At 46.5% G+C, this 15,516-nt stretch overlaps 2 protein-coding genes across 5 annotated transcripts in view; one reads left to right on the forward strand and one right to left on the reverse strand.

The window, feature by feature from the left end:
* Nucleotides 1–2,537, reverse strand: part of TCP11L2 (t-complex 11 like 2) — a 21,915-nt gene extending 19,378 nt beyond the window's left edge. For 2 of the 4 annotated variants that reach the window (XM_028746561.2, XM_028746560.2), the window contains exon 1: nucleotides 2,410–2,537. The gene's annotated coding sequence lies outside the window, so the exon portion shown is untranslated. The remainder of the gene's footprint in view (nucleotides 1–2,409) is intronic. The other 2 variants (XM_028746563.2, XM_028746562.2) reach the window with 1 other exon arrangement.
* A 2,635-nt stretch (nucleotides 2,538–5,172) lies between these two features.
* CKAP4 (cytoskeleton associated protein 4) lies at nucleotides 5,173–13,647 on the forward strand. Its single transcript, XM_028746559.2, has 2 exons — nucleotides 5,173–5,795; nucleotides 10,842–13,647. Exons 1-2 carry the CDS (start codon nucleotides 5,421–5,423, stop codon nucleotides 12,165–12,167), a joined length of 1,701 nt encoding a protein of 566 aa, XP_028602392.2. The 5' UTR covers nucleotides 5,173–5,420; the 3' UTR covers nucleotides 12,168–13,647.
* Nucleotides 13,648–15,516: the final 1,869 nt, after the last annotated feature.

The following is a 15,516-nucleotide window of genomic DNA, read 5'->3' on the forward strand; positions in this document are numbered from 1 at the left end:
GGGACCAGCAGCAAAATGTTGCTGTTGGTCTCCCCTCCTGAGAAGAACCCTCGGGATTCCAACCAGCCAGCCTTTCCCTTACAGCTACGCATTCCACTCTCCCTGCCATCCATGGTCTTCTATTTTATGTTTCCAAATTATACGCACCACTGTCAAGTTGCTGAGGATGCTCCATCTTCACTGAGCTGTTTTGGCAGTTTCTCTTCCCACCCCAGTATAAAGTTGTTTTGTACTTCTTCAGGGGTCTCCTGAAGGGTTGTAGTGCTGTGATAGGTTCAATCTCCGGCTAGGGTTGGGAAAGACCCCTGCCAAAACTGGGGGAGAGATTCTGTGAGCTGATGTAAACAATACTGAGCTAGATGGACCATCTAGGTGGTTTGACTTGGTATGAGGAAGTCTATTACAGTACTTTCATTTTCCTCTGTGGTTTTGCTTCATTGCTGTTACCAGTTACCACTTGAGTTCACTATTAGATGGAAGAGATATTTGACTTGCCTTTTGATCTTTTTAACCCATATATGTTTCCCCAGATAACCAGGCCTGCCTCATCCCATCTCCTGCCATTCCTACTAGCCTTGTGATCCAGTAAGCATAGTTTGGGTTTGTCACATTGGCTAATTCAGCTTAGATCCACTAATAGCACATCCCGTCATCCCATTGCTCTTTGCTGAGCTAATCACAAATCTGCTTAAGAGACCTTTGAGTGTTCTGCCGTGGAGGACATACCGCAAAGGGCTTTTTTGCCTATATCACTTTATTTTACCCATATACAGTACAGAGAAATAAAGAACATTTTTATTTCTCCAACACTAAGATTGGAGACAGTAATGACTTTTAAATGCCTCTTAACCCAAGCTTCCTACACTCTGACAAAAAATTCTTTCTTTCTTGTACAGTATTCAGCTTTATTTGTGACATACAGGCATATATTGTTTTTATCTTCTTTTTAAGAATTCGCACTGAATGTTATTGTGCTTTTATTACTTTTATGTAAACTGCTTAGCCATTTTTATTCTATCATCATGGCAGTCACAAACTAACACTGTTGTTCATTCTCGTGTTATTAAACAGAACACAGTAATCCTGATCCAGAAATTATGTATTTTATATTGTAATTTTACGTTGTGAACCGCCCTGAGGTCTACAGGTAAAGGGCAGTATACAAATATTAACAACACCACCACCACCACCACATTTCTGGGGCAGGGTGGTGATGGTGTACCCTGGGTCTAACCACACATCTGGGGTAGTTACCCGCACTCCCAATTCAGGATCTTCACTCCTCCTATCAGTCCAGCCTATGTCAACCCGATTCTTAATCTTTTGACATCCTCATGAATGCTGAGGCGCAGGAAAGTTTGTAGACGCCTGCAAATGCAGGACGTAAAAAGAAAAAGGCCATCCGCTGAACTCGGCCATCCGAGCGGAGGCTTAGTTCAGAATAAACACGCATAGGATCAGACTGCGCAATTTGGCAGCCTTCTCCTGCCTTGCCAGCGCTCAGCCGTCGAGCAAGATTTGCGCGAGCAACAGCGGCTCTCGCTGGCCCCCATTTAGGCGAGCTGCCCGAAGCTCCTCCTCTTCCTCCATCTGTTTCAGTTATTCCCTCCCCACAGATGTATTTTTGGCAGTTACTCGGAGGTACGAGTGCTTTGGCATTGACCGACCAAAACAAAAGCAGCGTTTCCAAGGAAAGCATTTAAACACACACACACACACACACACACACACACACACACACACTCTCCAATTTACCCCCTTCGCCGTTGCCTCTTCTGCTAACATCTGTTTTGTTTTCTTTGTTAAACACACAATCCTTTCTTTAAAAAACAAAAACAAAAAAGCACCTGCCGGTTCCTTAATTATACACCCCAGGAAAATCGGGGGGAAGGGAGAGACGAGAGGAGAAACTTTAGGGGCCTATTTTTATTTTGTTTAAGACACGCAACCACAATAAGGCTTGCAAACCACGAGCGCTCCCCGCCGCCGGTTCTGCAAGAGGACAGCGGGGTTGTTTACCACCACCGCTCGGAGCAAAGCCTACTGCCCTAACCGCCATTACTCGGGTGTAAGCGCACTGAATAACAGGACGGCTCACTTGCAAAAGGACGGTCATAGGATCGAGCGGCAGGGCTTGTTCTAATCTTGAAACAGAGAGAAAATAAGTCACCTTGAACTCCCCCCCCCCCTCCCAGCCGCGCTGAATCCAGCTCTGGAATATCCCTCTGCAAGCCAAGATTCCATCACACTGGGAACTGAAGTGCGGGGAGGGGGGGGGGAGAGAGAATGCGGAGCTGAACCGGATTATAGATAAATTCCCCCGGGGAGGCGAGAAAAGAGGCGAAAGAGATGGAAGGGACCTGCTTTCTTCCCGCCTCCCCCCTCAAAAAAACCGCCCGATCCACTCACCCCAAGAGAGCCTCAGGCAGGGTCAGCCTTAACTCCTGCTGCTACTCAGCCGTTCTCACCGGGGCTTTAACTCCCTCCCCCCGCTTCACTTAGTTATACATAGTCCTCGGGTGTCTATTAGCAAGCTGCCTGGACGCTTCCACTTCCCTGGGGAGAGGAGGGGGGAGGAAAGAGATTTAATCCCGTATGCGGCAAAGCTCTGTCGGCCCGGAAGAGAGACAAGCGGGGAAACAATGGATTTCAGGCTATTATCAAGCAAGGTGCATAACTCAAATCGTGGGGAACGAGGAAAGTGGGTCCAAAAAGCAGGGCTCTTTCTCCACCCCCGTAGGGTGAAATGCTGCTTTCCCGGCAGAGGGGAGGGGACTGAGCGGTGTTTACGGAAGGAGAGCCGTGTCCTCAGTTCTCCCTTAGCTGCTGGGATGGTGGGTTTCCTACCAGCCCGCCCGCCTCCCGCCGCGGGTCTTGGGCTGCTGCCAGCATTGTGGCCAACGCAGACCTCTCTCCTCTTCGCCATCCCGCGCTCCGTCCGGGCATCGCGAGCCTTTGCTGCTTCCAAGCCGGCGCCAAGCAAGGAGCCGCTGCCTATGTGGATGCTCACTTAATATTGCTTTTATCTCCGCTCAGCCTTCGCCAAGCTGGTGCCCGCCAAACGTTTTGGACCACAACTCCCGTCAGCCCCAGCCAGGGCAGCTTAGTGACGTGGGAGCCGCGGAGGGCGCCAGCTTGGCAAAGGCTTTCGGATTCTCTACATAAAATAACCGTGAGCTGGTTTGGAGTTATTTAAATAAAAACATGTTTTTCGACCGGGGATCAGGGCCGGTCCACTCATGAGACCAGGTTGAGGTGACTGCCTCTGGCGGCAGGATCCACAGGGGCAGCAGATCCCGATACAGCAGACTCTGATGTAGCTCTTATCACACCTTCTTCCTTGGCCGGGGGCACCATTTTGTGGTTCACCTAAATGTCTTGGGCCGGCCCTATTGGGGATGGACACCATCTGGATGGGAAAAGAAGAATTTGACATAGATCTAACCCCCCACTCTCATTTTTGTATTCTGCCTTTATTTGATCCTGCAGGACAAGGCAGTGTGCATGGGCTTCCAAAGCAGTCTTCCATCTGACCTGCTTAGCTGAAGCTTGGGGTTTCATTTGCCTTCACACCAGTTAGCCCCAATAGCTAAATGGCTCTTCAATGTTGAGAGATGTTATATCAATGAATACCAGCTGTTGGAAGCATTAGGAGTGGATTTGCTGAAGGAATCTGATCAATTTTTGATGGAAACAGGATGCTAAACGAAATGGAACTTTTTTGTTTGATTGATCAACAATACTTCATGTTTCCTCACCCTAAGCATTTCAGTATTGCAGGAGAACTGTCAATGTTTTTGTGTGATCCAATGATGAAATATTTGTTTGGTAACAAAATGTAGTTTGAAAAAGTCCTGCTTCTGGAATGCAGAGTTAAATTTAAACTTAGCACCATGTTGCAGGGAAAGACATTTCATGTGGAAAGTTCTCAATAGTTTCTGCTACTATTTAAAAAACCTAGCGTAATAAAAAATGTGCACAGGGACTATATTATGCAATCAACGACGTGTTTGTTGTTATGACCAACCTACTCCTTGTTAGAATCAACTCTGAGTCATGAGCTTATGACTCCACCTACTTGGAAGACAGGATGCCAAACTAAGTTATCAGAGTTACCCAAGACTTCAAACACACTCCAGTATCACAGAAGCACCATATGTTTCTCTTTTCCTCCCAGTACAGCTATTACAGCAAATACAGGCGACCTGTTTTCTTCTTTAAGTATATACTTTTGGGAATAGATATCTCTTCAAAATAAGAGCATGTTTTAGGTTATAAATAATGTGCTGCTCAGATTTTTTGGGGGGTGTTTTCCAATCTACTTCTCATCAATAAAAAATTCAGTGTGGCACAAGTACAGTGGTACCTTGGGTTACATACGCTTCAGGCTACATACGCTTCAGGTTACAGACTCTGCTAACCCAGAAATAGTGCTTCAGGTTAAGAACTTTGCTTCAGGATGAGAACAGAAATCGTGCCCTAGTGGTGCGGCGGCAGCGGGAAGCCCCGTTAGCTAAAGTGGTGCTTCAGGTTAAGAACAGTTTCAGGTTAAGAACGGAACACCGGAACGAATTAAGTACTTAACCCGAGGTACCACTGTAAATGTTTATTCTGAAAGTGTGGCCCAGATAAAAAAGTTTGTAAGCAGCTGCATTGCATCATATACAAAGTCAGAACAGCTATTAACTCATTTGTCACGTGTTTAATGATACTAAGCAACTGGACCTATATAGTAAAAGCAGCCTGTTTCTAATATCTATCTATCTATCTACCGCAAAATGCCTAGGCCCCGCTAGATTATGAGGCCCTGGGCTGCAGCCCGTATGTAAACCCGGCACTGGTTGCAGCGGATTGGACTAGATGACCCTCGACGTGATCCCTTCCAACTCTACAATTTTGTCAAGTCCCGCGGAACTAAACGGGCACTAAGCACGCCTGGAAACGCGTTCCTGCGATGGTTAGAGACCCGAGCCGAGCTTCTCCTTCGAGCCCAGCCCTCCTCCGCGGTCCTGCTTAGGATGGCAGTCCTTCCCCCATGCCGACGCCCACCTCCCGCTGGGGAGAGAGCGAGCTGCAGAAGTGCCTCCCGTGGCGTGGCCGCCTCCCCACCCAGCCTCGGGCGGCTACTTCTTTCCCCTCCTGGTGTGCGTGGCAGCCTCCACGCCTGCCCCCTCTCGGGCGCCTTAGGGAATTCGGGGGCGGTGCTGGGAGAGGGGCGGGCAGGAAGAAGCGCGCTCGAAGCCCCTGCCTCCTTCCTTCCTTCGTGCCTCGGATTGAATGGGGGAGGCAGCGTCGAGGCCGGCTGTTCTGCGCTCGCTCCTGCTTTTCTCGCCCGCGCCGTCCAGAGGCAGCGACGTTCCGCCTCCATCATCATCGGCGAAGCCCGGCGGCTCGCGGCGCCCAGCAGCATCGAGCGCAGCATGTCTTCGGCCAAACAAAGGAGCGGCAAGGGCGGCAGCTCCGCGCCGTCCGACAAGGGAGCCCATTCAAACCTCCCCGATGACGTGGCAAAGAAGCAGCAGCAGCAGCAGCAAAACCAGGCTCACGCCAAGGGGAGCAAAGGAGGCGCCTCGGCTGCTGGAGGGGGCAAAGCCTCCTCGCCGTCGCCGTCCTTCTGCAGCCTGGCCAAAGCCTTCAACTTCCTCTTGTCCCTCGCTCTCATAGCCGCGGCTGCTTTCTCGGGCTACTTCGTCCATCACCTCTCCGAAGAAGTGAACCGGATCAGCGTCCGGCAAGAAGGCTTCGGGAGCCAGCGGGAGGAGTTGGCCCGCGCCTTGGAAGGGGCTGTGCAAAAGGTATTGGCGGAGGAGGCTCACCATTAGCAATTCTCCGGCTCTGCATTTTCTTAAAACTTTTTGCGAAGTTGCAGGGGGGTGAGGGGTGCCGTCGGGGTGGGACTTTGGCTCAGAAGTCCAGGGCCTTGCTCTGTATTTTGGAATAAGTGGAGTGATCGACGTCGTCCCCTGGAGTTCTCTTCCTTCTCCCCCAAAGGACCATTAAAGCCAGAGTCTTACAAATTATGGGTCTCTGCAGCCCTGAGCTGAGTGCAGGCCTTGCAATGGTCTCCCCGCCCCCTCGGAGGCCTCTGTTGAATGCGATGGGGTGGGGATGTAAGCCAGGAGGAGAAAGTTGGCCGAGGACCTCCAAACTTTGCAAGGGCGACTTGGTTCAGGAGAATGCCTGGAACTTGTGGCGCCCCAGTTGGATGCGCCAAACGTTCATTTGAATGGAATTATGGGAATAGCTTGGATTGTGAACAGCTTTTGCCTGGGAGTTTTTTTATTCCTTGTGAGGAAAATTCTGGGAGGGAAAGCACTTAGGCCTCAGCAGCCAATTCCCATCTTCCTGTGGATTCTGTTTGCACCATGTTTCGTGTTTCCTTTCAGGCCTGGGAAATCTCCATCCTAAATCAGTCATCCAGTTTAGCATCTTCCAAAACTTGTCCTTATGCACGGAGTATCAAGCCAGTGCAGTCTCGCCTTTCCACCGTGTTGCATAACTTGCACTTATGGCCCCTCGTGCAAGATCCTTGGCATGACTCTTAGACCACGTCTAGGCCCCGCCTTCAGTTTTGCCTTGCACCCGTTTTATTTATTTTTTATTTCATTAGCTTATGAATTGTTTTCCATGAACCATCTGTAAGCCCTTAACAATAAAACATCAATAATAAAAACAATTAAAATCCTTATAGATGCAGAGCAGGATAGGGATCAGGGTGTGGGGAACATTTGGACCTCCAGAGGTTGCTGAACTACAACTCCCATCATCTCTGTCCATGGGCCAAGCTTGCTGGGACTGATGGCAATTGTAGTTTGGTAACCTCTGGATGGCTAATGGTTCCCCACTCCTGACTTAAGAGGAAAGGTATTTTGTAAGTGCTGATCATGTACATGACAGGGGCAGCGCTTGTCTGAGACTTCACAGGAGGGAATTCCAAAGGGTTGGCTTGTTAAAAGGTTGATTCATACATTGTACAGACTGGACCTTCTGATGAGAAGGCATCTGCAATGGGTGAGATGATATTTTAGGTAAGCCTAAGGGAAGCCTTTGCCAATCTGGTGTCCGCCAGATGTTTTGGGCTATGGCTGCACTGGCTGTTGGGAATTGTAGTCAAAGCATCTGGAAGGCACCAAGTGGGCAAAGGCTGGTTAAAAGAAACCTAAGGGGTGGTATCCAACAAAGAGATCCACTAGGGCAAGGATTTCTGATGGTGCAGTGGAGCTTCCCTTCCCACTCCCTGGGTGCTCCTAATTTGAGCTCCTTTGCAGGGGGAAATTACATTGCATAAGCAGACATTCTTGCACTAGAGAATCTACATGGTTGGATACTACACAAGGTTCTTCATATGCTATATAGAGCTGTAACCACGTAGGTCACATTTGCACCATACACAAAGCGGCGTTTCCGAAATAATTCCGGGAACTGTAGTTCGTTAAGGGAGCTGAGAGGTGTCCCCCCCCAATTTTTAAAATTGATTTTCACATTTATCACAAAGAAAAAAGAAAAACATTACAAAACACAGAACAGAGAAAACCCCAAAAAAAGAATTATTACTTCAAATCCCTAATTTCATTACATTGATAACTGACTTCCTCGAGTCCCCTCTAACTGAATTTCATTATATCACCTGTTTAACTGTTCTCCAAATTCATATTTCTAATAATATTAACTCCTTTCGGGAGCTGAGAGTTTTTAGGATAGTGGTGTTCCCTTCACTGAGTTATAGTTAAACAAAGAAACAATCCCTCTTTGTAGGATATACTGGGAATTGTAGCTCTTTGAGAGGAATGGGGTCTCTTAACAGCTGTCTTAACAGTGCTGTTTTTCTAAAAAAAGAGTTGCCAGAACTCACCATGAACACCTCCCTTATTCTCTTATAATGGCAAGGGCGCCCGCCTAAATTAATTAATTAATTTTTATAATGAAATATTTTAGAATGTGTGATTATTCAACTATTTGGTTATCTGATTGTTGTTAGCCGCCCTGAGCCCAGCTTCGGCTGGGGAGGGCGGGATATAAATAAAATTTTTTATTATTATTATTATTATTATTATTATTATTATTATTATTATTATTATTATTAAAAGGTGCTGGAACAGTTCTGGCTGAAAAAAGTGGCATCACGTTGCTTTAAATTTATGGTGTGAATACCTATGTTGGTGCAGCTCCAATTGTCCTTGGGGTCAGGCTCCTAAGAGTGTTTAGCTGCAAAGTTAAAAGCATTCAATAGAAACCATTTAACTCTGCATTATGGTTAACTATTACCAAGAACGAATTTAGACATGCCCTTGGCAGAGAGTTTACTCTGCCAACTCATGGGGTAAATGCTGGCTGTGAAAGTGGATAGTTTAGTTTTAGTTTTTGTTTTTTAAAAAAATGTCCTCCACATCTACTTCCTACAAAGTAAGGGCGGCTGAAGAAATTTGCATTTCTAAGGCTGATAACATCCATAATGCTCCTAAATTAATGCCTTGTTTTGTGCCAGCATGGCATTCTAAATATTAAGATAGGGAAGTCTGCATTCTGCTGGAGTGACACCCAGTGGGGCCATTATTCTGTTGTATTGCTACTTATTAATGTAAGGACCATGATCCCTTGCTGCGCACACAGATTCTTGTGAGTAGTGTGTGTAATTGCAGAGAAAATATGAAACCCAGCAGATTTTAATCCAACATGGATTTTGGGATTGTTTGGATCGCAACCTTTTTATTTTTTATTTATTTTTTACTACTCAAGTTTTTACTGTTTTTACTGGTGGTAGATGGGCAGCCGGTGGAGATGTTTTAACAATGGTGTCATATGTCATGGGCCGTGTGTTCCCACCAGCAGTCTGGCTGCTGCATTCTGCACTAGTTGGAGCTACTGAACCAAGCCCAAGGGCAGCCCCATCCAGAGCTCATTGCAGTAATCCAGACTTGATTATGCATGGACTACAGCAGTCAGGCTGTGCCTGTCAAGGAACAGCCATAGCTGGCGAACCCCACAGATCTGATGAAAGGCACTTCTAGCCACATAGGCCACTTGGGCCTCTAGTACATGGGTCAGCAAACTAAGGTTCGCGGGCCGGATCAGGCCCAATTGCCCTCTGGATCTGGCTCATGTGTGGTCCTGAAATCGCCACTTGGATTGGCCTGATCGTTCAGGCTGTGCCATTTTTTTTTTTTTTTGCAATTTTTTTCCTCGGATGCCTCCCCCCCCCCCCATGGCACCTCCTCCCTCCCTCCTCTTGGCTTCTCCCTTCCCTGCAGAGGAAGGGAGCTGGGCTTTGATTGGTCCCAGCCAATCCGAAACCTCGCCGCCTGCGCACTGAGGCACAGCCCAGACTCACCACCCGCCCACAGGCCTCTCCATCCATGGCCGCACTGTGGGCATCATGACGGGGCTTTGGCTGGAGCTTGGCATGCCTGCTGGCCCCATGCCTGGTGCCCGGGAAAGCTGGCCCTGACATGAGAGGCACCGGCGGTGGCAGCGGCTCCCAACCACAGGCAAAGTGGCAGAGGAGGTAAGAAAGCAGTGGGAGGGGAGGGGCTGGGGAAGAGAGGGAGAGAGAGAAGCCCCCCTCCACCGCGCGCATGTGCGCGGGCACTCACAGTCCAGCCTGCCACAAGGTCTGAGGGGCGGTGAACCGGCCCCCTCCTAAAATTTTGCTGACCCCTGCTCTAGTAAGAGAGAAGTGCTGAGGAGTACAGTGGTATCTCGGGTTAAGAACTTAATTCATTCCAGAGGTCCATTCTTAACCTGAAACGGTTCTTAACCTGAAGCGTGCTTTCGCTAATGGGGCCTCCTGCTGCTGCTGGGGCGTGATTTTCGTACTTATCCTGGGGCAGAGTTCTTAACCTGGAGCAATCACTTCCTGGTTAGTGGAGTTTGTAACCCGAAGCGTCTGTAACCCGAAGTGTCTGTAACCTGAGGTACGACTGTATTCCTGACTGTCGTTGGTGCATCAATATTATTTTAGAAGCATTGTGACCAGTTGCTGTGTGTATTTCATGTTCTTTCCAGCATAGAATCTAGACCAGCGGTTCTCAAACTTTTTTCTCCGGGCCACGCTTTCAGAATAAAAATTTGCTCGTGCCACACCAATTTTTTTTATCGATAAGAAATACATTGGAAAATGAAAAGAAACAGCTCCCAGAAGTGCTTGATTTCTAACACATAACGCTTCCTTTCTTGCCACACTAGTGTGGCACTCCACATCCTTTGAGAACCACGGATTGATATGTTAGCTCCCAATTTACGTGTGGAGACAGATGCATGGGGAGAGTCATCTCCATGGATATAATTTGCCATTAAATGCAGAAGATTCCTGTCCCTGTCCTGCTATTGTTCAGAATTGCTGTCAATGGAGGAAGTTAATGCCTTTTATGCACGTAAACCATGTGCCCTAACATGGATATATGGCTCTACGTCCGATTTCTGAGGCTATATTCTGGTTCCGCACCTAAGCACTGCAGAGTATAAGATTAGAAAGGATAAGCACCCCAGACAAAACACGTTTGGATAGCTCAGTTGGTTGGAGCATGGTGCTGATAATGCCAAGGTGGCAGGCTTTATCCCCCTATTTGGGCTAGATGGTCTTCAGGGCTCTTCCAACACTACAATTCTATGTTTATTTGAATTGGAAACTTACTCAGTCTAAATGATTGAATCATGGGTGCGTCAACATAGGTTTGTGCAGATAAGTGCACTTGAACTCACATTAATTTTCGTCCACTAGCGCTGCTCACTTAGTTCCATTCCACTGCTCATTTCCCCCTACCTGGCTTCCTGTGAGCCTTGTAGAACTTCCTGCGATGCGTGCGCCATGTCTAGATTTACCTATATGTGCTTTTCTCTTTTAGGTGCAGTCTCTTCAGTCTGCATTTGGAGGTTTCGAATTGACGCTGAAAAACACACAGCAGAAGCAAGACGTCACGGAGAAGGCTGTTAGGCAAGGGGAGGGAGAGATCGCTCGCATTGGTGAGGTTCTTCAGAAACTGCAAAACGAAATTCTGAAAGACCTGTCTGACGGCATCCACGTTGTAAAAGACGCCAGAGAGCGGGATTTCACGTCGCTGGAGAACACCGTGGAAGACAGGCTAACTGAGTTAACTAGGTCGATAAACGACAATATTGCCGAATTCACAGATGTTCAGAAACGGAGTCAAGAGGAAATCAATGAAGTGAAAATGAAGGTGGCTTCCCTAGGGGAAGCAGAGGTGTACAAACATGAAATTCAGGCTTTGAAAGGCGTTGTTGACGAGATGCAGACATCCATGAAAGCAAAAGAGAAGACTATAGAGTCCTTGAAAAGTATGATAGATTGGATGGAATCGGATGTGTTGTCCGAAGTCAAAGAGCTTGTCAATCTCAAGCAGGAGCACGAAAAGTTCAAAGAGGTGGCCGACGCAGAGCACATTTCATTGCAAGCTCTACAAGATAAAGTTCTTAAAGCAGAAGAGGCTATTGGACATCTCCCTGGTGAGCTTGAGAGACTCCGGGAAGATCTCATGCACATCAAGACTTCTGCCAGTGCGCAAGAAGGTGAAGCTCTTCCCAGAGACATCGTAGCGACTCTGCAAATGAACAGTGAAGGATTTGAATCCAGGTTCAGGTCTATAGAAGAGAGCCTTGAGGCTTTGAGGTCACCATCTGCACAAGACACTGAAGAAATGGAATCTCTTCTCTCCAAGTATGACAGCAAGCTAGCTGCTTTAGAGGAAAAGCTAGGCTCCATCCAGGGTAATTTAGAGAAAGAGGTGCGTTCAGTGACAGATACCGTAAGGAGCCTTAGTGAATCTCAGCTCTCCATGTACAGTGATGTTGAGGAGCTAAGGAGGAGCGTGAGCGACTTCCCAAACAACGCTGATGCACTTGATAACATCCAGAAACAAGTCCGTGCTCTGCTGGATAAAGAAAAGCCTCAGATGGATGCAGGGCAGTCCAGAGATAATCTAGGAGAACTCTCTTCTGTGATGGGTTATGTTGATGAGCTGCGATCTTCTCTCGGCCAGGCTGAAACCGACTTAAAAATGCTCAGGACTGCAGTTGACAGTCTGGTTGCTTACTCTGTGAAAATAGAAACCAACGAGAATGACGTTCAGTCGCTGAAGAGCTCCTTTGAGGATGTAAAGAATGACCTGGACAGGTTGTTTGTGAAAGTAGAAAAGATACATGAAAAGGTTTAGCTACCTAGTGTAGAGCATGTGTCAGTATTGGACTGCAAAACCAAAAATAGTTTTCATAGGCCAAAGAGTTTCGTTGCTGTTTTTGGGGGAAGTGGAATATTGGTGGGTTTGAAACTTAAATCTATTGGTGCCGTTATAAGAATCGTAACACGTTCTAGTTAGGCCCCCATGATTTTTTTTTGTTTCCTTCAGTTGCTAGGACAAATCGTTTTGCTTCTGCTGTTTAATCCACAGTACAAGAGGAGGAAGCCAAATTATGACAACTGTTGCCTTGATCCATTGGCAGACATGGGGGCTCTGTTATTTGAATGAAGGAAGTAGACTTGAGTGTGCTTGGCGTTGCACATTCAGATCTGCTTCATCCAATCAAATAAAGCAGCTGGTGTGTGCAGGAGCCTTGTGTGTACAGCTGAGTGTGTGCAGGGCTCTGCTCAATCTTAAGAAGAAAAAAGTTGTTGTGTGATCCAATTCAGGATGTGGACTCCCCGAAATTGGGTTGAGGCTACTTTGCAGCTCCTAGAATCAGTATTGCTGTTCCAAAGAGCGCACATCTTCTGGTGCTTTTGAGTTGTCCAAGGTGGATAAAAAATGGCAATAATGGATAGAACTTAGCCATCAACCAGTCTTGTTGGGACCATTTCTGGATTGAAGGCTGCATTTATTTTCAGTTTTGATGCCCTAATTCATTCTGCAGGGAGCTATAGGAACCAAGTCAGGGAGATGAAACCAACCAGCTAAATAAGAATGTGCCATTTTGATTGTCATGCCAAAAAGAGTGGGTAGCGAACACAGAATTGTTTCCACACACACACACAAACCCCAATTCATTTTTAACGTGTCCTCTGTGCTGCAGCAAAGTATAATATGTATTACTAAGATCCACACAAAGTGCCTGATCTTCTTGTTGACTTGGATGAAATAGAATTGGACCTCAGCCTGATTTTTATATATATAAAAAAAATAACTTGGGGTGTGGGCAAATGTTGAAAGAATGAGTATTAAAAACTGTTGTTCATTTTTAAGAACCACTGAACATGGACTGGATCCTTGTTTTACTTCCGTTAAAAAATGTTTGCATTTTTGTTTTTCACTTTTTAAAAAATTTGTATGTTTAGAAAGGTACCTATTTTTAGGAATAGGCTTTCTGGGTTTTTTGGAAGCGTTCTGCACATAAATACCTCTTCGCGTACAAAGAGGTTAGCACTTACTTTTGGAAACAGTACAGCATCAGGGGTGATGGAGACAGAGAAGATGTCTGGCCATATCCGGATGTTGTCAGCAATGTGTGTATTCAGAAACTGCTTCCAAGGGACCCTAAGCCTTAAAAGCCAAGGAAGATCCATGGTATTGAGATCAGCTGTTACTTTCCTAAGCTGCTCTTCACCGATTTTTCCTTTTGTGAGTCTTGAACAATGGTATAGTTGACTGTGAAATTAACTTTTCCCAGTATCTGTAATGCCTAATAAACAGTTGGAATTTCTGTTAATGTATATTGCGAACATTTTTTGGGATGCTTCTGCAGATTTGTGGAAGGTGGGGATAGCAATTGGTCAGGGACTGGCAGGACCCTGACGCCTGTACACTGGGAGAAGGGGGGCTGGATGAACACCCAAAACAAGCAATAAATCATATCTCTTGTATGACCTAAGTATTTTTGCTAACTTTTCAAAGCTGCATGAAAATTCACATTTAAATACACATTCCTAAATGCATTTTCCTCTCCAAATGCACACTTCTAAATGTATTCTGAAAATGCTTTCTTTGAACTGTGAACTGCAGTTCACTGTTTTTGTGCTTTCTGAACATTGTACGTTCCGGTCTGTTCCATTAGTCCAGAGCCATGGATCAGGCCAGTTCCATCTGAATCTGCACAGCTCAGATTCTTCCAGCCTAGCTTTTGCTTACCGGTGTTTCCAGTAGTCAACAGAAACAGCTAAGTGGTTTATATAACCACAATAGAAAATGTTTCTATTTTGCCTGTGCTTTGTTTTTCAGTTCCCTCCCCCAGCCCATCTTGCTCCTCATCACATCAGTTCATCTCTTTCCTGTCATTATTTAGCCCTGAAGGGGAAGACGGGATGTTCAATGCCCTCCATGTCCCTGATGAAAGAATTCCAGAGCAGAAATGGAATTTTCAAAACATTTTTTGGGCTGCTGTTCAAGGCTTTTCATCAAATTTGTGCACACATCTGAAAAGGGAAAGTGGATTCCGAATTGGAAGCTCAACCTGTGAGACTGCACAGTTTCAGGGTCCAGATCTTTATAACTTTGCTGGTTCCCCTCTCCCAGCAAGTGTGCATACAAATGAACCACAGTTGTGTTTAATGTTTTTCTTCTTTTAGATGCTTGTCTTGGTAAACTCAAAAACATAACTTCTTGATTGAGGACGCAATTTAATGCACATATTTTCTAGAGTAACCTCTATTGAAGAAGCCAGATTTCTGGAAAAAATCCTCCTTTACATCTTTGCCCTGCTTCATGTTATACAAACCTTGGTTCTAGTCTGTGCTGTGACAGCTATTTACAGTGGTACCTCAGGTTCAGAACTTAATTCGATCTGGAGGTCCATTCTTAACCTGAAACTGTTCTTAACCTGAGGTACCACTTTAGCTAATGGGGAGTCTGTAACCTGAAGCATCTGTAACCTGAAGCATCTGTAACCTGAACCTGCCTCTGTAACCTGAGGTACCACTGTACCTATAACAATTTGTTACTTTCAGTCCAACCTCTGGGCAAAGAGCCGAGTCAGGTGTACATGAACCCACAAATTCTGAGAAGTTGGATAAACTGAAAACGACTTGGTTTGGGGTAGTGTCACCCAGCAAGCTTCCCTGCTGTGTGGGAATCTCAGCCTGGGCTGTCAAAGCGCAATACATATGCTGTTGTAAGACTAGACTGATAGCAAGACTTTGATGGAAAGGTTGCTGCAGAAGCAATGGGAGAATATATCTTGTTCAGCCTGCAACCTTACCTATCTTAAGCTGTCAAGATCAGGGCCGGCCCGACCATTAGGCAGCTGCCTCAGGAAGAAAATGTTAGGGGCTGTGGGTGACAGACCCCTGGCTATTCCTCTCTGTGGAGGACGTAGATCTGTGTGTGCCCTATCACCTGCCCCACACCATCTAATCTAGTCCGCTGCCCTCTGACATTGGGGAGGACACTGTCCTGTCCCAAGTACTGAAATCTGATTCAGCTGCCATGCTGATCAGCTTCTGCAAATGGAATGCAGGAGGAGGGATCATCCTTCACCTCAGGCAGCAAAATGTCTTGGGCTGGCTTTGGTCAAGATAAACAGCAGGAGTACATTTTAGAAAACAACAGCCTTGAAGTAATGTACGTAACCTGTATA

The sequence above is a fragment of the Podarcis muralis genome, chromosome 10 (genome assembly GCF_964188315.1).
Source record: "Podarcis muralis chromosome 10, rPodMur119.hap1.1, whole genome shotgun sequence".
Lineage (NCBI taxonomy): Eukaryota > Metazoa > Chordata > Lepidosauria > Squamata > Lacertidae > Podarcis > Podarcis muralis.

Coding starts and splice junctions, on each gene's coding strand:
- CKAP4 (XM_028746559.2), top strand. CDS start 5,421: ATGTCTTCGGCCAAACAAAGGAGCGGCAAGGGCGGCAGCTCCGCGCCG. Junction 5,796..10,841: donor TGGAAGGGGCTGTGCAAAAG/GTATTGGCGGAG, acceptor TTTCTCTTTTAG/GTGCAGTCTCTTCAGTCTGC.